The sequence below is a fragment of the Gossypium raimondii genome, chromosome 2 (assembly GCF_025698545.1).
Source record: "Gossypium raimondii isolate GPD5lz chromosome 2, ASM2569854v1, whole genome shotgun sequence".
In the NCBI taxonomy this organism is placed as follows: Eukaryota; Viridiplantae; Streptophyta; class Magnoliopsida; order Malvales; family Malvaceae; genus Gossypium; species Gossypium raimondii.
Window position 1 is genome coordinate 20,613,094 of NC_068566.1, and position 25,749 is coordinate 20,638,842.

Consider the following 25,749-nt stretch of genomic DNA (forward strand, 5'->3'; position numbering starts at 1 on the left):
GCTATCCTAGGAAGAAAAGCTTATAAAAAGCCAAAGGTGGAAACCCTAACGGGTATGGAGATCTGAAGGCAACAATAGAGGGTAGCGGCTGAGTAGAGATGGAAAAAGGTAGCTACAGGTAGTCCCTCTCAACCACCACAGGACACTATGCTGCTGGATTATGGATTGGTTTGGCGACAACCATCTTCCTAAGTTCTTATATTATTTCTTAATCTGTTCTCCAATAAATTAACTTGATTGAAACGATGTTGGATGTTATTTTAAACTTGAATTGTAATCACAACCCATAGATTAAATCTCATAGCGTTGGGGTTACATGATGAAACTTTTGTTTTTTTAATGGTTGAAGCATATATTTGATTTAATATACTATTTAATTTATTTTATTTTATTTCCTAACTATATACGTACATTTTTTAGACATAGATGAGTGTGCAATATACACATAAACTAAATATAATTCTGAAAAGGTGGGATTAGTTGGACTAAAATTGAATGATACAAATGGGTATTCGACCGAATACCTACAGTAGACTCTAGACATAGAGCAACGCTTGTATAGAATAAAGATAAAATAGTGTAAGGTGTCATGCTAAGGCCTATAGACACAGGCCAAGTAACTTTAGATCTGAAGCAGGGTACTTTAGTTCTCTTCTAAGCAGTAGGTTAAGTACGATTTTGCTGAGGCATTATTAAAAGTAAGGGTAGAGTCTTAGTAATCCTAGCCTTCCAATCAATAACATAGAAATTCTATCATTTGTCGTAGTATCTTCGCCATAGCATTCTTAGTTATTTATTTATTCACTTGCATTTTATTCACGTAATTATTTTTGTAATTGCCATTGCATTTTTACTCTTGTTTTGCCTTAACATTTTCCAATATTAGTCAGTATACATTTTGTACTTATCCTTATTATTTCAATTTACCACTGTGTACTTAACTTGGTTTTGCCGTAACATTAATCATTATCATAACTTGACCATTTCTATACCTAATTCGATCCCTGTGGAGACGATCTCACTTACCACTTTATTATTTGATTCGATGTGTATACTTGCATAATTCGTATATCATATTTACACGCAACAGTTTCAGACAGGTTGAGGAAGGTAAGACTACTGATTTTAACATTAATGCTCCTAGAATTTTGTGTTCCCGTGGAAGGTACTATGTGCCCGATGATCGAGAGTTAAAGTAGTCCATACTTCGAAAAGTGCATAATAGCCCGTATGTTATGCATCTTGAAGGGAATAAGATGTATCGAGACTTGATAGAGTTGTATTGGTATCTAGGTATCTAGGACTTAAGCGAGATTTGGTTGAATATATAAGTAAGTGTTTGACGTGCCAGCAGGTTAAAACTGAGCACCAATTTCCTTTGGGACTGTTACAGCCAATTCAGATCCCTCAATGGAAATGGAAGCATGTGACCATGGATTTTGTTAGTGGGTTTCCTTTGACGCCTACTAAGAAAGATTCAGTTTGAGTTATAGTGGATCGACTGACCAAGTCAGCCCATCTTATGCCTGTCCGTACTGATTATTCCTTACATAAGTTGGCGAGGTTATATATTTTAGAGATTGCGAGACTTCATGGTGTACCGTTGTCCATTATGTATGATCAGGACCCTTGATTCACATCTTGATTTTGGAAAAAGTTGCATGAGGCTTTGGAGACACGATTGAATTTTAGTATAGCTTTTCATCCATAGTCTGATGGGCAATCTAAGTGGGTTATACAAGTTCTAGAGGACATGTTGAGAGGTTGTCTAATAGGCTTCAATGGCATTTGGAAGGAACACTTGTCGTTGGCCGAGTTTGCGTATAATAACAATTTTTAATCGAGCATTCAGATGGCTCCTTATAAAGCACTGTATGGTCGCAAATGTCATACACCTCTATGTTGGGCTGAGTTAGGAGAAAATAAGATATTGGGTCTAAATTTGGTGCAAGAGATTGAGAATGTGGTAAAGCTGATTCGAAATCTCTTGAGAGTAGCATCTGATCGACAGAAGTCCTACGCTGACTTAAGGTGAAGAGACGTTGAGTTCAGTGTTGAGGACCAAGTCTTCCTAAATGTTTCACCATGGAAGAACATATTGAGATTTAGACACAAAGAAAAGTTGAGTTCGAGGTTCATTGGGCCATATAAAGTTCTTAAGAGGATTAGACCAATGGCTTATCAATTAGAGTTACCTCCGAAGTTGGATCACATACATGATGTATTTCATGTGCCTATGTTGAGGAGATATCGTTCTGATCCTTCGCATGTGATTTCGATTAATGAGATTGAGGTGAGACGCGATTTGACTTATGAGGAAGAGCCAGTACAGATTTTAGACCACGAGGTCAGGAAATTAAGGAAGAAGCAAATTCCTCTAGTGAAAGTCTTGTGGAGGAATCATGGTTATAGCAAAGCCACTTGGGAACTTGAAGAGAGGATGTGCCACTGTCAACAATCTCATCACTTATTTGGATCAGGTAAATTTCGAGGACGAAATTTTCTTTAAGGGGGGTAGAGTTATCACGCCCTAGAATTTATTTATTAAATTATGCAAATTTGTAACATAAGGAAGAAAAATGTTTAGTGGTTTAGTGTGTTAATTAATTGCTAGAGGTCTCATGTTCAAATTCCCTTATATTTTATTTTATTTATTTTTCTCATCCTAGCTATTATGAATTTATTTGGATATTGGGTTTTAATTTCTTTTTATTTTGGACTTGAGATTTGAGCTATAATTAGTTTATTTTGAGTTTGGGATAATGATGAGTATATTATTTGAATTTGGGTTTAGTATAATATATTTGTATTTGAATAAATATTTTAGAATACAAGTATTAGGTTTATAAATTTAATAAGAAAGATAAAATTTATTCAATTGTCAATATAATATAATAATGAGCAATAAAAGATATTTTTGTTAATTCGTATAATATAATAGAATAATAATTTTACAGCCAATAAGCATTTTAATTATTTTATATAAAAGAACTCTATTATATATAGAATTTATGTTTTCTACGAGTCAAATTTGAATTGCGTTGTCATTGTATAAAAGTAAAATGAATTATTACATTCGAAATTAAAATATTATAACTTATAAAATTCAAAATTATTTGAATACATCACAACTTGCCTGACTCTATCCGAACCCAAATCTGAAAAAATCAAAGCTTGAGAAAATCCGAATTTGAAAGGGTTTGAACTCAAGAAAATCCAAATCTAAAGTAAATCCAATCCGAACTTGCCCATTTTTCAACTCTACTATTAACTATTTATTCCATTAAAAAAATTTAAATAATGACCTGGTTATTGTTTTTTTGTTGAAATTTATTTACTTCCAAAAGCTGTAATTTTTCAACAAATTAAATACATAATTACAAAATTTAATCTTCTACAGTATATGTAAACTTGAACTGGGGTCTTCAAATGCTAACCATTACTCTAGAGCTGCTTTTCCCGTATTTAAGGGAAAAAAAAACAGGCCACATATACATTTTGGGGCTAAGATTAGGATCTAGGCTTAAAAATAGATCCCTCAAAATTTGGACCCACAGATGATGACGTGGATGAAATCGGGCCTAGGAGTACCCAAATAAAAGTTTCGGTTAGTTTCAATACCAGCCTTATCTGCCCAATCCTTTCATTTTTCTTTTTCCTTTCACTCACTCGCTGAACTGAGAAAGGAAAGGAGAAATGGAGATGGCAATTACCTTCCATAACTCTTCCTTCAAATCTCCTTTCATTAACCCTAGCTCTAACCCTAAGCCTAAATTTCTATTTCCCACGCAGCTTTCCGGTCTCATCTCTTCTCCACTTTCTTCCTTCAACTCCAAAACATGTCTCAAATTTGGTTCTAGGACTTTCACTAAACCGGTCAAGTGCTCTGTTTCTCAGGCGGCTAAACCTGCAATCGGTATTTTATTTCTTTTTTAGTTTTAAGTTGGTTTTTTTTTTCTCTGAGATCCTTTTTATTATTATTTTAAAGTTTGTGGTTGATTACTAGAGAAGAGGAGTCAGTTAAAGAGGCGAAGCGATATAAGGAACATAGCAATCGTGGCGCATGTTGACCATGGAAAGACTACTTTGGTCGATGCAATGTTGAAACAGTCAAAGGTGAACGAATGTGGTTTCTATCCGCTTAAGTCGTTCATAATTGTTTCAGTTTCTTTATGTATTGTTTCTTTTCTGTTTGCTTTGTGCCTATTTATTATTATAATTTCTGAATTTGGATCGGGATAAGAGTTTGTTTCGTGCCATTAGAGTTGCAGTGAAGACTACTCTTAGATTAAATTTATTGCAAGAGTCTATCATCTCATCCGGAGCTTCAGTTTAGTCTAAAATACTCATTTTTTTGGGCGCTTTAATTTAAGCTAAAAGTTGGAGTTGAAAACCCTTGTTTGGCCTAGCTTTGATGATATATACATGAATGGGGTGAAATTTATTAGTGACAATTCAATAAAGCTGTCAATTTTCAATCTCAAAAGATTACTCAATTTGTGACAATTCAAACAAGCTGTCAATTTTCAAGCTCAAAAGATTAGTTAATTTGTGACTATTTGGATTGAATCCAGGCACTTTGAATCACTCGATTTTGAGTCCGGGAGCTCAAGTTATGACTATTTTACTGAACACTGCGCGAACAAAATTTTTGGACGTGATTATTGCGGGAATTTACGAGTTTTGGATTTTAATTCGAGTTTAAATCATATTAGGTTCGATTTTTAGGCTTAATTTTCATGATATATGAGCCCAATGTTGTATATATTAGGTTTTATTATTTTACTATTTATTTATATCGAATTTTAGGATATTTTACTTCTTGTGAACTCTTCATCTTCCAATTTACTAGGGTTCAACCTTAGGGGTTGATTAGAGCCATTAATTGAATTTGTTGCAGTTTATGTCTCAAAGGATTGATAAATGACATGAGAGCTGGGCTGAATGGATGTCTTGAGATTAATGAGGGAGAAAGGCTCTAGGATTGGATAGAAGGGGAACTTTTTGTATGATATTTTGGTACTCATCCCTTTTGACCAATATCACTCCTATTGCCCTGGGGAGACAATACGGCATGTGTGTTTTCCAAGAACCACCTAATGAAGTGTTGCAACTTCTCCAAGATGATGAAAGAGATGTAGGGATGATGAGAATGGTTGCTGCTTAGCTTGTGTTTTGTCTTTCATTACCCAAAAAATATACAGATTTATATATATATGTTACCATACCCTTTATCTGATAGAGGTGGATTCTATATAATCTGAAATTCTATGAGGACAAAAGATGTCCCGTGGTCTCTATTTGAAATTGCCTATGTTGATAATAAAACTTGTAGCATTATGCGAGTTGTAATGCTAATTCTCATTACTGATTTTCTCTTGTAGGTTTTTCGGGATAATCAATTCGTACAAGAGAGGGTAATGGACTCAAATGATCTTGAACGGGAAAGGGGTATTACAATTCTTAGCAAAAATACATCTATCACATATAAGGACACAAAAATTAATATAATAGATACTCCTGGACATTCTGACTTTGGAGGTGAAGTTGAACGCATCCTCAATATGGTTGAAGGAGTTCTTCTAGTGGTAGTGCTTCTCACTTTCTCTTTTTTGGAATTTCATCTTTTCAAGTGGTGCTCCTGTAAAGTAATTTTTTTTTCTAGTGAATAGTATAAAATAAAAAAATAAAATTTAGATTCATAAAATTGTTTGTCTAAAGCCATACAGTTTTTTATATCTTTATTTTATACGGGTCCCTCATGCCAACAGTGCATTCAAAAGTTTTCACTAGGGACCTTCACCATTAAAATACATATGTTATGAAGCACTTTTTATGTAGAAGAGATAAAACATATTATTATTTTAGTATTAAACTTGCATATTTTCTCAGTTATTGAGTCTTTAGGGAAATTTTTGTTAATAACCTAAGATATATGTTTTTTTTTTTGAGAAATTTATAGGTAAAATATCAAGTTGATGCTGCCTTTTTCATATCCTTGAATTGATTGTTGCAAGTATTTTCCATTAATGTAGAGCTGTAGAACATTTATTTATTTTTTGAAAGAGTCAATTGAGATAAGGAAAATATGTGAGTTTCTCCTTCTCCTTAAGCAACCCAGTTCAAATGATTGAGGTCCTTATAACCTGTAAAAGGTTTGTATGGAGCATACGTTATATGTGTTAGGTGTTGGGCTTAATATTTGTCTGAGAAACATATTGTTCTTCCTTTAATGAAACTGGTCTAGTTTTCCTTTTCCCCTGTTCATGAATCCACTTCCTTCCCCCCCCCCCCCTTCTAACCACTAATTTTTCGATCACATTCAAATATAATTGGTTGTCAAATAAGGTTCGTTGGAGGTTTGCCCCAACTTATTTCTTTTGGGAGCCTTCTCTTGTAAGCTGTATCCAAGACGGGATTTTCTTAATTATGAACTAAAGCATTTTCTTCTTGCTTTTAGGTGGATTCTGTTGAGGGTCCAATGCCACAAACAAGGTTTGTTTTGAAGAAGGCTCTAGAGTTTGGGCATGCCGTCGTCGTTGTTGTCAATAAGATTGACAGACCATCTGCTCGTCCTGATTTTGTTATCAATTCCACATTTGAACTGTTTATCGAACTAAATGCTTCAGATGAGCAGGTATTGATTATGTTTGTAAAGAGTGACTAGCATGCAGGTCACATGCCATGTTGCATCAATGCAATAGTTCGACCACACAGACCAATATTTTGACAACATTTCTGAACATGATCTCTTAAATAGTAGGAATTACTGTTTAGTATTACAAAGAAAAAGAAAAAGAAACGATATGATTAGAATTGTTCTTTTCTTTTCCTTGGTTTTTTATCCAAAGATAAATTTGAATGAAAGATTTCTGCAAGTAATAGCCTCTTGGTATTTTCTGTTTTTATCTTTGAATCTTTGCTGATATCTCAAGGTCCTTGAGATATTCCATCTAAACATAAATCTTGTGTTAAATTTTCTCTGTATGCAGTGTGATTTTCAAGCAATATATGCAAGTGGTATAAAAGGAAAGGCAGGACTATCTGCTGACAATTTGGCAGAAGATCTTGGGCCTCTCTTTGAGTCTATAATCAGACGTATACCTGGTCCACATATTGACAAAGATGGTGCACTGCAAATGCTTGTCAGTAGTTGTTTATTTTACTTTATTTAGTTGACCCTTACATGGCATTCGTTTATATCCTGTTTTCCTGGTTAAGTTTGGTTATAGCACGTAAAACTATGCTATAACCACTTGCTTTCAACAGAGATAAGGTTAAAATGTTGCTATGGGTATGTTTAATTAAATTTTATACTTAGAAGTCTTTGATTATATCTTTTCCCCACCAACACCTTTTTTGGCCAAACTAGACTAATCTAGAACTTTTTGACAAGAAAGGTGATTATCACTGTCCATATGCCTAGAAATAGGTGATATGTTCTGTCAAGAAAGGAGGAAAAAAAAAACAGAAAAAAGAAATAGATGATATGTGATATGTGAATAGATATAATGGTAAAATATGAATGGATAAAATTGACAGATTACAATGTTTGCCTTTTTCAATATGCTACATTTAGCAATTTACATACATCTGTATCAACTTAGTAATGAGATATATTTCTTTTAGTTCCAATAATGAATCTTTATTGGATGAGACCAGAATTTGTAACTAAAAGGACATTCTTGTTGTTAATTTCATGAACATTATCTGTCTAGGAAACTGAGAAAGCCCAAGCTACAGGATTGACTTAAGAAAAACTTGCGTTGAATATTAGAATCCAATTGATTATCATGAACAAATCAAAACATATTGAAGTGTAGGAGGAAACATTTTATTCTCGCCTGGGAAAAATAATGAAATATACATGCATTCTCCATTTAACTCTGTTGTGTCTGAGTTTTTTTCTAAATATATATATTTTCAGCACAAGTTTATAACCGGAAAGTTCTGTGAATGTGTTGCAGGCTACAAATATTGAATATGATGAACATAAAGGACGAATAGCTATTGGGCGCTTGCATGCTGGGGTACTTCTGAAAGGAATGGAAGTAAGGGTAAGTTTGATTCTTTTCTGGACTCTGGTTTGCACATCTTTCTGCTTAACATGTATATATATGGAATTGAGGATAATTTTGACTATCCAAATGAAAGAGAGGTAGGATGTTAAGAATATCCACGAAATAATAAGCAACTTTTAAGGACAGAACGAAATTTCATAATCCTTGATGATCACTGCCTATCTCTATTGTTAATTTCATCATAATTTATAATAGACAAACCACTTTCAGTTATTTGTAAGGATTTGCTATGAAGAAGAAACTGAACTTTTTTTTTTTTCTCTTTTAAATTGTGTGGCATGAAAATTTTCAGGTTTGCACCTCAGAAGATTCATGTAGATATGCAAGAATTTCTGAACTTTTTGTCTATGAGAAATTTAGTAAGACCCCTGTTGAGAGAGTAGAAGCTGGTGACATTTGTGCCGTTTGTGGAATTGAAGATATTCAGGTAAGTTCCTATTTCTCATGGATTAATTGATAAATTGATGTTACCGTTATTTTATAATGTATTAATGTTTATTTCTTCAAACCTTTTTTTCTTTATGCTTTAAAGTTCATGATAACTAATTTAGTTTCTTTGATCAGATTGGAGAGACTATTGCAGATAAAGCATTTGGAAAGCCATTACCTGCCATTAAGGTGGAAGAACCAACTGTGAAAATGGCTTTCTCTATCAACACTTCACCATTTGTTGGCCGTGAGGTATGCCAAGTGTCAACTAACTAAGAACCTATGAGTCTTGAAAGTGGCTTTCTCTATATATCTTTCACTGATTAGTTATTTGTCTCAACATTGCTTCAACTGAATTCTATGCTAAGTAAAGAAAGCTTTCTTAAGCCTTTGCCTTTGAGTGAAAAATATTGGTTCTTTCCACCCAATGTTTGCTTGCATATTGTGATCCATGTTTGACTAATTAACATGACTATCTCTTTCTAGTCATTGAAACTCCGTTATTTAATTTACAATTCAGTGAATAAAGAAGTTAACTGATATCCCTTTCTCCGTTTCTTTTTTAGGGAAAGTATGTTACTAGCAGGAACCTACGAGATCGACTCTATCACGAGCTTGAGCGAAATTTAGCAATGAGAGTAGAAGACGGTGAAACTGCCGATACATTTATTGTTAGTGGGCGTGGTACTTTACATATTACCATATTGATAGAAAACATGTAAGTTAAGCTTTTTTGTTTCTTTTTGATGTTCATTGTGCATATTATTAAGCGGAGCTGCTTTCCAGGCGAAGAGAAGGGTATGAATTTATGGTGGGACCTCCCAAAGTTATTAACAAAAAGGTTGCTGACAAGTTGCTTGAACCATACGAGGTGATATTTTAATTCTAATTTCCTAAATTTCATTTACCTTGTTTATAATTAGACCCTATTTGACATGGAATGGATGTATTTGAGTTTCCTTTAATTAGGGTGATTTGTTTTTATTCCTCATGGTTTTATCATATTTATTCCATTAATAGTTAAACCACGAAATCAGGCATGCAAATGGGCAATTAACTTAAAATTTTAGGTCTTATAGATTCTCAAATCTCTTATTTGTTTTCCCCTTGTTTTAATTTCCTTAGCTTGTAAATCTTTTATTCAAACAAGTAAACCCATGTAACCTCTATTTAAAAGGTTGATTGGCAGCAATAAATTAAGTCAGTATTTATTCCAATATTTAAGAGGCCTAAGATTCTCTATTAATGAGTTTAAGGTAAGGGACTCTCATTTGTAGTAGCCTTTCTAAAGAAACTCGACTCGTAAGTCAGGACATAACAGTGTATGTATATCTCTTCCACAAAATCCCCATATGGAAAGGTGTTCTTCACATCGATTTGTTCAAGAGGCCAATGTACTTTGCAGCTAAAGATAACGAAACACTAACTACATTCATTTCAGCAACTAGAGCAAACGCCTCTTGAAAATTCACTCCATAAGTTTTAGAGCAACACTAAGCAATTAGTCGAGCTTTATACCTACCAAGAGAACCATCTGCCTTGTACTTTATTGGGAACATCCGATTGTGTCAAACCGTGCTTTTCCCTTTAGGCAATTCTACCAACTCCCATGTCTTATTTTCCTCTAAAGCCTACATTTTTGTTTTCATGGCATGTTTAAATTCCTTGTTAGATAACACCTTGAATATGTCATTGGAATAGAAATACTGTTAATAGAAACGTAGAAAAGAATGGAACCAAAGAAAAGAATAGACTGATGAAAAGTCACATTTCTTTCATCTCTAGAGTTAGTGTATTTATACAAGCCTACATAATGTAAATAAAGAAATAAAATAAAATCCTTGTGTAAAGCTTAATAATATGTAACACTTCCCCTCAAGTTGGAGCATAGATATTGTTCATGCCCAACTTGTTACATAGATAGTCAACCCAATTCTCATTTAGTATGTTTGTGAACAAATCAAAAAGTTGTTCTCCTATCTTTACATAACTCGTGGAGATTGAATTATCTAAAATTTTCTCTTGAATAAAGTGATAATCAACCTTGATGTTTTTGGTTCTTTCATACTAAACTGGATTTGAGGCGATATGAAGAGCAACTTGATTATCACACAAGAGTTTCGTTGATGACGAATACTCCAACCCAATTTTAGTTAATAGTTGTCATATCCACATAATTTCACGCAAGCATTGTGCCATAGCCCTGTATTCCGATTCTGCATTAGATTGAGATACAACATTTTGCTTCTTGCTTCACCATGAAACTAAGTTTTCACCAACTAAAACAAAGTACCTAGTAGTAGACCTATCTATCTTAGATACGACCCAATCAACATCTTCAAAACACTCAATACAAAAATGCCCATGATTGTTGTATAATATGCCAAGTCCAAGAGCTCCTTTCAAGTAGCATAGGATCTGCTATAGGGTTGCCCGATGTTTGATTTTGGGTGTGGACATAAACTGGCTAACAATACCCACAACAAATGTAATATCAGGACGAGTTTAATTTCAAGTAACAATACTCATCTATTGTAAGATGTACATTTGGAACCATTGGAGTAATACAAGGTTTAGTTGCCACTTTTCCAATTTCTGCTAGTAGATCAAGAACATTTTTTTTGAGCCAGAAAAATTCCTTTCTTCTTGACATTTCTATCCCTAAAAAGTATTTCAACTGACCCAAGTGTTTGATGTGGAACATAGTATGCAAGAAAGAATTTAGAGAAGATTCCTACATCATCATCTCCTATAATAACAATATCATCAACATATACTATATGAAGAATAACTTCAGCCTTTGATTGTTTATAAAAAACATTGAATGATCACAATCGCTTTTGTTTAGTTTGATTGTTTATAAAAAACATTGAATGATCACAATCGCTTTTGTTTAGTCCAAATTGTTGAACTACCTCACTGAAATTCCAAACCAAGCATGAGGGCTTTGTTTCAATCTATAAAGGGAATACTTTAGATGACAACCTTTCCATACTCCCCTGGGCAACAAATTAGGTGGTTACTCCATATAAACTTCTTCTTAGAGATCCCTATGAAGATAGACGTTCTGGATATCTAATTGATGTGAAAGCCAATTATGAGAAACGGCTAGTGAGATGAATAGATGAACAAATGTGAGTTTTGCCACAAGAGAGAAAGTATTTGAATAATCCATCCCATAAGTCTGAGCATATCCTTTTACAACTAATCTAGCTTTAAGTCTAGCCACTAAGCCATTTGGATTAATTTTAACCTTGAATACCCCATTTGCAACCAATAGCTTGTTTACCAACAAGTAAATCCACTAGGTTTCAAGTATCATTTTTGTCTAATGTATGTATTTTCTCTAACATCGCATCATGCCAACTAGGATGACTCAAAGCCTTTCAAACTGTCCTAGGAATAGAAACGAAATCTAAGGATGCAATTAAAGAGCAGGGAAACAAATGGTTATATGAAACGAAACTATATATAGGATAGGTACATTAATGTTTACGTTTACATAGAGCAATGAGAAAGTCAACGTCATTGGGGATGGATTTGATGATGAAGACATCGGTGTAGGACATGTATCGTGAATCTTTTTTTGTTTGGGATAAACTTGAGAGGTGGTTTTGTTGGAGCAGGAGTCGGAGAATTTAAGGATTTTGGGTCCAACTCAGTGAAACGAGGTCAAACATTTGGAACAAAACAGGCGTACCCGAAAATTCTTGGTTCCACTAAAAATAATGGTTAAGATGAAAATAGAACATATGAGTTATTTCCATCAAGCATGGAGGAAGACATGCGATTGATCAGAAAGAATATCGTCGAAAGAGCATCAACCCAAAATTATTTAAGAACTTTCGTTTGAAATAAAAGAACTCTGGTTGTCTCAAGGGGATAGCTGTTCTTCTGTTCAACTACCCCATTCTAAGATGGCGCGTTAACATAAGAGGATTGATGAAGAATCCCAGTTTTGGTACTAAAGGCCTTGCAAGAGTTGGAAAAATATTCTTTAACATTATTGCTTCGCAAAATTTGGACAAGCCAACCAAATGGAGTTCGAAAAAGTACGAAAATGAGAAAACATCTTTGATCGATTTTTTATAAAATATATATCTAAGTCACTCGAGAATGATCATTCACAAACATAACAAAATATCTAAATCCAGGTTTAGATGCTACTGTACATTGCCTCCAAACATCCAATTGTAGTAACTTAAAAACAAAACTAGCTCATTTGTTAGATCTCGGTTTTAAGGGGCCCTATCAGTGCTTCGCAAAGTGACATGCTTCTCATTCCAATGAAGGTAAGTCTTGAAATTGCGGACATAACTTCAACAAAGAAAGAGAAGGATGTCTCAATCGACAATGTGCTTTATCAGAGATAGAACAGTAGGACAAACCACAGATCGAGGAATGCACGAGTCAAAAATATAAAGACCATTAGATATGTGTCCTTTACTAATAGTGTGCTTCGTCACGAAGCAAAATGAAGCAATTTAAGTCACGGGTAAGTTTACTAACAAAGATTAAATTAAAGGTGAGGTTAGGTAAATTTAATATCGATGATAAGGCGACAAATGAAGTTAGGTTAATACTTTTAGAACCATCTTTATAGGTAGATCCATCAACGATAGTAATAGGAGAAGGTGAATTATGTGATTGAAAAGTAGAGAAAAGGTTGGGATTACTTGTCATATGATCTGTAGCTTTTAAATCAATGGCCCATTTGGATGAAGATGAAATAAAACATATATTAGATTTACTTGAATTTGCAAAAGTAAAGTGACCCATGATATGATGAAAAGTAGCAAATCTTGCAAAAAGAAGATTACAAACAACCCAAAATGGTGTTGAAATAGTACTCAAACAATATTTAAATAGTGTTGAAAACAGTACCAAATCTAAAAATATGAACAAACCCACGAAACCTCCTCCGATTAAACAACCAACCATTAGACTAGGGTTGAACAAGGGAATTGATGTCAAAGACGGAAGCCGATGGCAACACCGTGCTCCACGCGTTGGCGCGTGAAGTAGGGTTGTGGATCTTCAAGCAGCATGTGAGCTTCACGTGTAGGGTCTTCAGTCCTCGAAAAGTGCAGATTGGCCATGGAGATTAGTGGCGAAGCTAGGGGGTGGCAAGGGTTTCGGATCCCCCTAAAATGAAAAATTTTCTAATTAGGCTATTTTATAATTCATAAAAATTTTAATTAGTAATGATAAAATTCACCACCTTGTGCCAGCAATGTATCCAAAAAACCACATTGAAAAAAATAACGCATAAAATACCCCAATGGTTCGTGTTCAAAACAATGAAACCTAAATTTAGTAAATCAAGAGAAGAGGCTTTGATACCACCGTGTTAACTGAAATGAAGAAAAAATTGAAAGCAAAGAATAGACTAATGAAAAGTCACACATTTTTCATCTCTAGAGCTAGTGTATTTATATACAAGTCTATATAGTGTGAATAAGGAAAGAAAATAAAATCCTAGTGTTAAGCTTAAAAATCTGTAACAAAATCTTTTAAGGGATGGAGAGAATTTTTGAAATGATACAGAATGGGATAGGAGATATAATGGGTGTTTTGTACACTTTTTGGTTCCTTTTCTTTGGTTCTAAAGTTAGTGTTGGACTCTTGAACTTGCATTAGTTCTAAAATTGGAGCTGTCCTTGTACACTTGCAAATGCCTCGTAGAACTAAGACCAATAAGAAAGTCATAGATCTGTTCCTTTTCAATAAAGTTCTTTAAAATCACTACTGCCTCACCACACATCTCAATGCATCTAATAATTATCTCTTATCGAAGAGTTTTTTAGGAGTTTAACATACTCCGATAGTTTTGTTACCTTGTTTGGTTGCATTGACCTTGCTTTTTATGTCATATACACCAAAGTAGCATCTTGGGCCTTTGAATGTCTAACCCAAGGATTCAAATAACGATATAACAGTCACCGCTATTTGGGAAAAAATGGTTGTGAATGCCACTAATCCCATTTTCACTCTAATTCTCAGTATTTTAAGAACAAAGAAAAAATGAGGAACTACTAGCATTGTGAAGAATATGAGAAGTTTTTGAAGGAGATAAGATGGAGTGACAAAGGAGCTACAATTAGAAAGAAAAAGTACACAGGACGAGAGAAGATGGAGGTGAAAAAATGTTGGAAAATTAAATTTAAAAAAAAGTATTCTTTTTTATGTTTAGTGCACCATTTCAATGAGTATATGAGCAATGGCCATGTGGCAGTCTCAAGTTTGGGTGCAAAATAAGGAAAAAAGAGTAAAATAAGGAGAAGGAATAGGAATTTGGCAAAAAAAAAGGGAATGGGAAAAAAAGTTACAATATTAGTTATTGTATTTTTATATATTTTTAGTATATTTATTTTAATATTGTTAGATATGCTTATGTTTAAATATAGAAAAATAAAATTTATTTCTGAAATTTTTTTAAATAATATAATTTCTTTTAAAAAGTATCTCATTTGTATCTATATTTATGTTGAGAAATAAATCATTTTAACTTAAAAAGAAATAAATTAAAATATCTTGAATTATTTTAAATATCATAAAAATGTAATAAAACATTAAATCAAGTAAAAGATTATAGAATATCATAAAGTACTAAAAAAATCATGTAATATAATTTTTTTATAATTATAATTTGATGCAATCTCATACTCGGTTGATTCGAGTCGTTTGTGTTTCCGATCGTAAAATTAAGTAGTATTCGGTCTAGTTTGTCAAAAGACTGAATTTGGACAAAGATAGGTTTAACAAAAGATCATTTGTTTGTTTAGCAAAGGGATCGATGAAGGATAGGCTTAAAAGCTAAAGAATGAACCAATATTAAAAAGGGAATATTGGCCCGATTCTTATGATGCTCCTAATGTCACAGGGCTAGACCTTTCGTCTCGCGATCCGTGCAGCCTTAGGCGATCCGTTCGTCCAAACTCATCTAAGTCAGCCTTTACTCAAGTGATGATTCCTTAAGAACTCCTCCAAGGCACCAAACTGAAGAGCGGAAGCGATTTATGTCAAAAGAAGAACAATAAAAAACAACAGAAAGAGCACACACAAAGTGTTTGAGTAAATGCTCTCAATTCTCTTATACACAGAATAATGAAACAATAAATGAAGTGAGTACAAATGAGGGGGAGGCTCTCTATTTATAGTTGAGCTCCCTCAAAACTAACGGTGAAGATACATTTACATCGACGGACTAGAATAACCATATTCTTTTATTTTAGGGATTTACAATATATGTCATATCAAATCTAATCTAATATTTACAAGATATAATTCCCTCAATCTTCTAAGATTAGTTACTAAATTAGCTTAAGTTGTTATATTTTCATTTTCTGGTCAACTAGACTTCAATCTAACAGGCTTCTCCAACAGTTCTTTGAATCGGGCCAGTTCTCGTGAGTTAAATGATCCCTATCTAAACAATAGACATTTATTTGATGCATTTGGTGTGATGGTCACGGGCTTTAAACTGCGGCCTGTGACATGCTCCCCCACCCATTCTTGCAACGCCCTTGTTGCGACTTTCGAATGGCACTAACTTGATTCGCCTCGGTCTCGTCTCGACGCCTTAGCTTTTCCCTTCCTTGGAGACTTTCGCCTTGGCTTACGTCGCTTCCTAACTCAAACCTGTCCTACTCGTTTGTACATCTCGATAAGAAGTTATGTCACTCTCTTGCCCATATTCTAGCTTGACTCAAACAGAATCCTCTTGATTCACAACACTTGGCTTCGCTTTGCTTACAGTCTTTCGGCCTCTTTGCTCAAAAACTTCGAAATGGCCCTTACGTTCTTGCCAAGTCAACAAGTAAGAATGCAACACACTATCAAAGTGTTTGGAATGTACCTTTGCATTTACTTTGGTCAATTGTCTCACATGCATCACTTCTTTTTCCTTAAAGTCCAATGCACCACCTACCTCTCCCATAGGTGGAAGCCTTGTTGATAACTCGGTCAACTCCGACGCTTTACTTAATTTGAGCCTCATTGGTCCCAGCTTCACTATTTTTATCGCAACTTTTCCCTCTAAGTTCGATGACAAACTCACCTCTTCATTGGGTAAAAGCCTCTCTGATGACTCACCAAGCTCACACGTTGCCTTTCTTTTGACTCCGGCTTGCTTTGGACAGTTTCGCAACTCATGCGGACCATGGCACAAGAAGCACTTTACTCGCTTCTTTTTGTTCCTCTTTACCCTCTTGGTTTCGGCTTTTCCCTTGCTCAAACCGAGCTTCTTGGGCTCATTGTCTGCTTTATCATTCCCTTCGATGATAGACTTCCTCGGACGCTTTCGCAACCTATGCGGACCATGACATAAGAAGCATTCCACTAACTTTTCATTTTCGGCCTCTTTGGCTTCGACACCTCTTGTGCTCGAACCAAGTACCAAGGCCTTACCCACAGGTTTCTCCTTAAGCGTGGATTTCTTCGGATATTTCTTTAACATGTGTGGACCGTTGCAGAGAAAGTATTTCAGCTTGTCCTTTTTTCTTTTGGGTTTCTTCTTCCCAACTTGTGGTTTCTCATTACCACTACTGTTGCCGTTGCTATTGTCATCAACATCTTCCTTGTAATTCTCTTCACATATGCCCCTTTCTTCAGACTTGGAAGACCCAAGCTTGTCTTTTTCTAGACCAAGCTTGACTACGGACTCTACTACCGTCATGGCATCCGATAGCTTTTGGACACCTCTTTGTTCCACCTCCTGTCTGACCCACGGCTTCAATCCATTTTGAAAAGCAAGCAATGCTTCTTTCTCGGTCATATCTGAAACTTGAAGCATGAGTTCCTTGAACTCTTAAACATACTCCCCCACTGTGCCTCGTTGCGTTATCCCTTGCAACTTTGCCAGAGCTTCTTCCTCGACAAATTCTGGGTAAAACTGTCCCTTCAACTCGCATTTAAACTTTTGCCACGTCCCAATCTCACCTTACCTTTTATCTGTGGTCCTGCCTCACCACCATAGAAGCGCAATATCAGTAAGAAACATTGAAGCAGTGTTTACCTTAACCGCATCATCCACGATGCCTTTGGCACGGAAGTAGTTTTCTATCCTCCACAAGAAATTGTCCACATCGCATGCAGACTTTTTCTTCACAAACTCTTTCGGCTTTGGGACATCCTCGTTACTGAGTGCTGCACTTGACACTCCTTTCTCCAAGGCTTCTCGGCACAAGGCCAGCTTTCCCTCGAGCTCTCCTATTCTTGTGCTCAAAGCCCTCGTCGTGACCATTGTTTCCTCCTTCAAAGTCATCATCATGGCCTCGAGAGCATCATTCCTCTTCGTCAGTCTTTTCCTTTGGGAATCTAACAACTCTTGCACGCTATCCCTTTGGGAAGTGAGACAAATGGTCACAAAGTCCCTGGACTGCTCCCTCAAGTGTTTAATGCTTTCCCCAAGCGCATTGTCCGACTCTTTTGCATCCTCCATGGACTCCTCAAGTTTACCCAGGCGTTCCTCAACAGCCGACATCTCCCTCAAAGACTTTCTCGCTCACCTTTGAACATCCCACCGGTGCCTTCGAACGAATAACTTGAATATCACTTAGTTTAAACCAACAGCTCGGATGCCACTTGTCAAGGGGCTAAACCTTTCGTCTCGCGATCCGTTCGTCCAAACTCACCTAAGTCAGCCTTTACTCAAGTGAGGATTCTTTAAGAACTCCTCCAAGGCACCAAATTAAAGAGCGGAAGTGATTTATGCCAAAAGAAGAACAACAAAGAACAATAAAGAATAATAGAAAGAGCGCACATAAAGTGTTTGAGTAAATGCTCTCTTATTCACAAATAATAATTAAACATAAATGAAGTGAATACAAATGAGGGGGAGGCTCTTTATTTAGTTGAGCTCCCCCAAAACCGACGGTGAAGATACATTTATATCGACGGACGAGATTAACCATATCCTTTTATTTTAGGGATTTACAAGATGTCATATCAAATTTAATCTTTACAAGATATGATTCCCTCAATCTTCTAAGATTAGTTACCAAATTAGCCTAAGTTGTCATATCTTCATTATCGGGCCAACCAGACTTCAACCTGACAGGCTTCTTTAACAGTTCTTTAAATCGAGCCAGTTCTCGTGGGCTAAATGATTCCTATCTAAACGATAGACCTTCATTGGATACATTTGGTGCGATGGTCACGGGCTTTGAACTGCGGCCCGTGACACTAAGGTGGAAGTGGCTGATAGATTGAACCATGACCCACTATCTATTGGAGATAAGTCAATTTGAGTCTCAAAAGAACAAAGAGAGTTGAATGACTCACAATTAGATATAAATTCATCAAAGGTTTAAAAAGTCCGGAATACAAGATGTAAGCTTAATATTTATAGCTTGTACAAATGTTCATCCGAATGGACTAATTCAACTTAATTGAGCTGAATGACCATTGAACTATCCAACAAGGCTCTTGAAGACTCCTAGGCATAGATGACGCCAACAGTCATGTCAATTTCATTCCCCAAACAGCCAAATTTAAGCTGATTGTTCAAGTAGCTGATCGATTTTTGAAGGTGTGAACATGGGCTGATGCCTTCTAGGGAAGCTGAATGTGCATTCTTCCTTTTAATGTTGCTAAGGGCACACAAACAACCTTCAAGTGTGAAAAGCCAAAATTGAACGGTCACTTGGTGTGAACTTAGCAACTAGCTGATTGGACTAATGTGAAAACACTTGTGTCCATTGCATTCCACGAAAGGTTGCTTGGAAGAGAGCAACCAGCAGCTCCCCCATGCATGCACGTCAAAATGCATGTTTCCCTCTTTAATGCCGTCCATTGAACACCCTACAAGACACATTGAACACAGTTTAAACATAATTTAATTGGTCTGAACTAAAGACATGTATTAATGACGTCTAAACTAAGACATTTAAAATATGTTTTAAATGTCCTAAACTATGACATAATTAAAAACCATTATTAAAGATGTTCAGATTATGACATAATTAAAACTCATATTAATGATGTTCAAATTATGACATAATTAAAGACTTAAACTAATTTAACTAAATAACTGAACCACAAGCTGAAGAAAGCTAAAGTTGAGCTTGAAGCAAGTTGCATGTCACGCATGGAGTGCATGTCCATGATTGATCAATGAACCCCGCAACGGCTTCACCCCAAATTCAATCAATAAGGCCCGCAACAGCTTCCTTGAACCTCTTAGCTCAAGCTCGAGTAATCGGCCCCATTGATAACTCCATGGGTTCTTCGGCAGCTTTGGAAGGGTCTTGGACCATGATTGCATCATAATTATTAAATTTACTATAAATTATGCAAAATGAAATAAATTCACAACTGCGATGGCCGCAATAGCGTCTGTTAAGGCCACAATCACAATAAATGTGATGCGATTGAAAACACAACCACTAACGCTATTTATATCCTTGTTCGAACCACATCCATGCATCCTTTGTAGTGGATGAGAACATGAATGTGTCACTAACTTTTAGAGTCATGAAATTCCATAGCCGTGACATAATCATAGAATCCTCTTTGTCCTACGCATCAAACCATTTAGTTCCAAGAAGATAAGTCAAATTTCCTATCACCTTTAAGAATGTTTGAGCTAGGACCACTTTAGGTAAATTTTCCCATTCATTCATAACTCGGTTGAATATTCTGCCAATCTCCTACTCAAAGATTCAGTCACTTGGCTGTCAAACATGTTAGAGGTCACAGACATCATGAACTTCGGTTGAAGGAAGAGGACAAGCAAAAGAAATGCCCTAAAATTAAAAAATGTAGGCTGAAAATTCAGAGGAAGGAAAAAAAAGAAAGAAGCACCAGAAAAATCGAGCAGTGAAGGCTGAAAATGAAAAAAAAAAAAAACAGAAATAAAGGTCAAAAGCAAACTCCGAAAAAACCCAAATTTGGCTTTGATACCATGTGAAAGGAAGGGAGGATGGTTAAAAGAAGAATATATTCTTGAATGACTAGCATATAACAGTGGTACAAGCCTATGTAATTTATATATAACGAGAGACTATAAACTTGGAAACAATCCTCTAAACCAGTCCTATCAAGGTAAAATAATTCCTAAAACTAAGGTCCTAAAATCACTATAATTGATGCATAATGTCATAAAATCACACTAATTGATATTTTCTGGTCATTTTCTTTGTATTCATTAATAGAACGGCTAGCATGCATAATGAATGCTAGTGAGGCTAGAGGGAGAACTTTTGTTCATAGATGGGATACTACAGTTCACTTAAGATCATGTTTGCTGATTCTTATGAATTATAAAGCCATGTCCTGATAGTATCATTAAATATGATGGGATAAAATGTTTCTATTAATATTTGATCATATTGTGCCTTTTTTATTATATAATTAACTTGTCCCCCCCCCCCCCAATATGTGGATTCTTTATAGATTGCCACGGTGGAAGTGCCCGAAGAACACATGGGGGCTGTGGTTGAACTTCTTGGGAGAAGGCGTGGACAGATGATAGATATGCAAGGAGTTGGGTATGTGACTTTTTCTTTTATTTACATTTCCCATTATGTTTCAATAACTCTCCTTTAAGTTATTAGATAGAACAACATTTAAATGAAAGAACAAGTGGGTTAAATAATCACCATCGTTGCTGCCACCTCCACCTCCACCTTTCTACAAAAAAAAAAAAAGGGTTAAATAATCACCAGTAATGTTCGATGGAATGATGGATCCTGAATTGTTTAGAATCGCTTGGGAACAAATTAGTCTTATGTCACCTGCTGAGTTAGCCAGGATCCAACAACAGGTTCAACACTTGAACTTTCTATCTTTTCATTATTCTCTTAAAAAACTGCTGATTTTGTTCTGATCAGAATTACTTAACCCGTGAGGATTTGGTAAATTTAATGCCTTTTGCAGTCTGCGAATTTTAGGTGTTTTTTAGAATTTACGTTGGAATTGATTAAATCTGTGTAGGATTTGGGGTTTTTTTTTAACGTTAGGGACCCTTTTCCCTTGGAAATAGGTTTTATTTTCTGGTTCATAATTAGTCTGCTAATATATCTGAATTTCTTATGACTTTGAAATAAATTTAATTTATCCGATAATTTCTTATGGAGTAAGTTGTGAGTAATGGGTTCTAGCGGAATTGGTACACTTGTTGAAAGAACTGAAATTAATTAGTTTGTTCTTGAATTTCCTTTTCCATTTCTAAATCAACATTACTGGTGATTATTTAAACTTTTTTTGGAGAAAGGTGGAGGAGGTGGAAGCAATGATGGTAGTGGCAGTGGGGGAAGCGGAGGAGGAAAATAAATTTTGAGGATCAAATTGAGACAATTTGTAAATTTTGAGGGTTAATTTTTTTAACTTATGACTAAATTGATATAATATGTAAAAGTTGAGGCTAAATTTGTTATTATACTGATTTTTAATTGCCACGTCACCCTTTTGTCAAATATTTAACGGCAGTTAATGAAATTGGGAAAAAAAATCTCGATTAGTTGAGTGACCAAATTAAAAAATTTGATAGTTGGGTGACCAAAAAATAAAAGGCACAATAGTTGGATGAACTGTGGTGTAATTTACCCTTGTTATTAACAAGATGGACTTCCTCCTTTAAATCATGAACTGATTATGCTATCCAAATACTTGTTGCAGTCTGTTAGATATAAAATTTAAGTGAAATTTATGAAGTGAAAATATAGCGGAAAGTATTCTAATTTTATGGCAATTGTTTTGTCCTTCTGCTGCCTATTTCAGCTATAAATATCTCCTCCAAGAATTTATGGCAGTCCATTCTTGAATTTGCACATTATTTCTTCTGTCATCCATCTAATACTTCTGATTATGTTTTCTAGGGCCGAAGGTACAACACTTCTGAAATATAAGATCCCAACACGTGGCCTTCTTGGATTGCGGAATGCAATCTTGACAGCTTCTCGTGGAACGGCTATCTTGAACACAATATTTGATAGTTATGGACCTTGGGCTGGTGATATTGTTACCCGGGATCAGGGTTCATTGGTAATAATTTTTTATCTAATCATCGAAATATTGGGAGGCTGAGCACAAGTCATCATTCTTGCTATGTTGTAGTTCCTGGACCATATCCGTAGTGGTTATATTAGGCATATTGTGCTAAGACAGTTTTACCTTTATCCTTCATTGATGAGATACAATTTGAGTTTGCAGCTTTATTTTCCTATAACAAACAAGCACATCTCAAACAGTTCCTGGTTTCTGCTTTTTTTAGAAGTTTGAATTTTCTTTGTTGAACAGTTATTGAATGATTGACTCTCATGAGATTGGTTTTCAGGTTGCCTTCGAGGATGGAAGCAGTACTTCTTATGCAATTGCTAGTTCTCAGGAGAGGGGGCAGATGTTTATTGGTCCTGGGACTGAAGTTTATAAAGGTCAAATAGTCGGCATCCATCAGCGCCCTGGGGACTTATCCCTTAATGTTTGCAAGAAAAAGGCTGCAACCAATGTACGCTCCAATAAAGAACAAACAGGTTCGAACATTCTAGTTTCTTCTCTGTTCATTTCTACTTTATGCTAACTACTTTTCTGCTTGATGTTAACTGAATGGCAATTGAGCTGAATTAATTAGCATAGAGAGAAGGATGGGAAATGGATACTAATGATTAATGAATCACTCTGCTTATTACCAAAAATGATGAATCATCATTTAATTTAATATTTAATCATTGACCTCATCAACCTATATTCTTTGAAATGATTTATGTTGCATATAACAACACAAACATTGATGAATGTTTAATTACTACAGTAAAATTAATAAAAGACGGTAAAAATTGAAAGGCATTCACTAAAGCGTTGCAAATTCTTTAAAAACTAAGAAAGATTCTTGTCCTTAGAAAAAGTTTACCTTTTCCCAACTTACATAACAATGAAGGAAGAAGTGTTCCATTACAGGTCACTTGTTGATTGTGCCAGTAACTTTGAAAATTCACTCCAAGTTATGATCAACTCTAGTATATAATAGGCCTAAGTTTCTTGCTGATAAGATACCCGGAAACATTACTATTGTTTTAACTGACTGCTTAACAATCAGCCATGTTTGCTGTGTTTCTATTTGTCACTTCTCAGATTTGTCCTTACATAGATTGGTGACATGGGTACGAGTATCAAAATAAATAAGATGATGGTTTCTCATTTTCCCTCTTTCTTCTTTTTTCTTCATTATGCAGTGGTTCTTGATACACCATTGGACTATAGTCTGGACGACTGCATCGAGTATATCCAAGAAGATGAGTTGGTGGAGGTTACTCCCTCAAGCATCAGAATGTGCAAAAATCCAAAGTTTGCAGCTGCGAAGAAAAGTCGGTAAATCCAGCCTTTTCCGAGATTGTTGGACCATGAGCAAAGCTTTCTTGCCATCTGAATCTCTACCGGCAAGGTCCACGTTTCTGAATTTAAATATACCTTATTTCAAATTTCAAGCTATGTGAATCTCTCTTGAGCGTATGAAGTCCCCCTTCATGCAATTCATATTGGTTCAGGGAAGCTATTTCAAGTTTTTGGCTTCCGGGTATATAGCAGCTATATAGGATGATATAGGCTGGAGAGGAATACAAACAAAAGAACCACCTGCTTAAGGTTTTAGTGGCCTGAGCCTCATGTGATTAAAAATTTTATCAGCTGTTTCAACATTTTGAAACTAGATTTATTCATTGACAATTTTTTACTTTTTATCTGAATTTAGCAAGGCAGTGAAAAGTTATTCTCCCAATATATGTTATAAGATACATGGGTATCAAGTCTCTAAATATATATAAAACAATTTAGAAGCATTGTTTACTATTGAGGTTAGAAAGTATTTTAGAAAATTTTGATGGTGTTTATCATTGTTATTCGTAAGTGTTTTGGGAAAATAAAATGTCTATTTTAGACATAATGTAAAGTATAATAAGGGGATAAAATGTAATTTTATTAAAAACATTTTTCAAAAATAAAAAGATTTGGTTTTTGACTAAGCTTAAAATCAAGATTTTGAAAAGCTTTTTCCTTTTACCAAATCTTTTGATTTGAAATTATGGTTTAAGTTAGAAAAGTGATTTTTAACTTTAATGTTAAACATACTCTGAATATGCTTGAATTGGACAAAGAAATATTTTCAATTCTCTAACCAAGCCGGACTTTGGATCAGGCTGATGATTGGTGCACTGTTAAAAAATCATCTATTATATATTTTATAATTAAGTATAAATATTAATTTAGATAGAGTTAATTTAAATTCATAATATTTTTTCTATGCTCGACATTAAGTTTAAGTAACTCCACATTAAGTTTAGATAACATAGATCACAGCTGAGGATGTAATTTGCAAACCTAGCTTTCTGCTTTAGTACAAATTTGAGGATTAGCAATATGCCATATTCTATGCTCTTCAAGCTTTGTCACCCATATCAAGATGAATGTGGATGCTGTCGGTTTCTCGGCCAAAAGGGTTTAAATAGATAAAATCAATTTTTAGGGATAAATGAATTATTTGGTCTCTAATTTTATATATATATATATATATATAATTATTTTAGTTCTCTATTTATTTATTTTTTGTCTCTTTTAGTCATTGAACTTGTATTGTTTGTTAAATCACTCCCAAAACGAATGGAAAAGTTAATCTGTTAATTTTGTTGATGTGACATTCATGTGACAGTCCATGTGGTGTATGTTAAGTTAACAATTAATTAATTTTTAAAATTTTAAAAATATTTTTTATAATTTTATATATATTTTAATAATATTTAATTCTAAAATAATTTTATAACTTTTTGAATTTTTAAAAATTAAAAATTGATTAAATGTTGATGTAGCATTCATATGGCAATGCACAAGTATGCCATATTAGCAAAGTTAACATCGTTAACTTTTCATCCATTTGAGGTTATTTGACAAACAATGCAAGTTCAAAGACTAAAAGAGACTAAAAATTAAATAGGAATAATATTATTGTATTTGGTTGAATGGAATAGATATTGTAATAATATAATAAAAAAGTGAAGTGACCAAAATACCTTTAATAGAAATTACGTGTAGGTAGATGATTATTGTTATTGTTATTAAATTTTAATAGGATTATTATTAAATATAATTTAATAATAAATAATAAATAACTTAACCATATTTTAATATAATTATTATTAAATACAATTTGCATTTTCTAGTGAAAAACTAGTAATTAATATATTATTTATAAAAATATGATTTATTTCTTAATAATTTTATAAAATTATGTCAAAAAATAATATTTGAA

At 34.5% G+C, this 25,749-nt stretch overlaps 1 protein-coding gene and 1 long non-coding RNA gene across 2 annotated transcripts; both read left to right on the forward strand.

Moving 5' to 3' along the window:
* The first annotated feature begins 3,618 nt into the window (after window positions 1-3,618).
* LOC105788376 (putative elongation factor TypA-like SVR3, chloroplastic) lies at window positions 3,619-24,293 on the forward strand. Its single transcript, XM_012615255.2, has 14 exons — window positions 3,619-3,916; window positions 4,007-4,116; window positions 5,385-5,588; window positions 6,461-6,637; window positions 6,993-7,145; window positions 7,968-8,057; window positions 8,374-8,508; window positions 8,646-8,762; window positions 9,077-9,228; window positions 9,297-9,381; window positions 20,907-21,001; window positions 22,331-22,496; window positions 22,789-22,984; window positions 23,684-24,293. Exons 1-14 carry the CDS (start codon window positions 3,697-3,699, stop codon window positions 23,821-23,823), a joined length of 2,040 nt encoding a protein of 679 aa, XP_012470709.1. The 5' UTR covers window positions 3,619-3,696; the 3' UTR covers window positions 23,824-24,293.
* Window positions 21,008-21,951, forward strand: LOC128036008 (uncharacterized). Its single transcript, XR_008192781.1, has 2 exons — window positions 21,008-21,276; window positions 21,727-21,951. It is a non-coding gene; the product is annotated as an uncharacterized LOC128036008 (long non-coding RNA).
* Window positions 24,294-25,749: the final 1,456 nt, after the last annotated feature.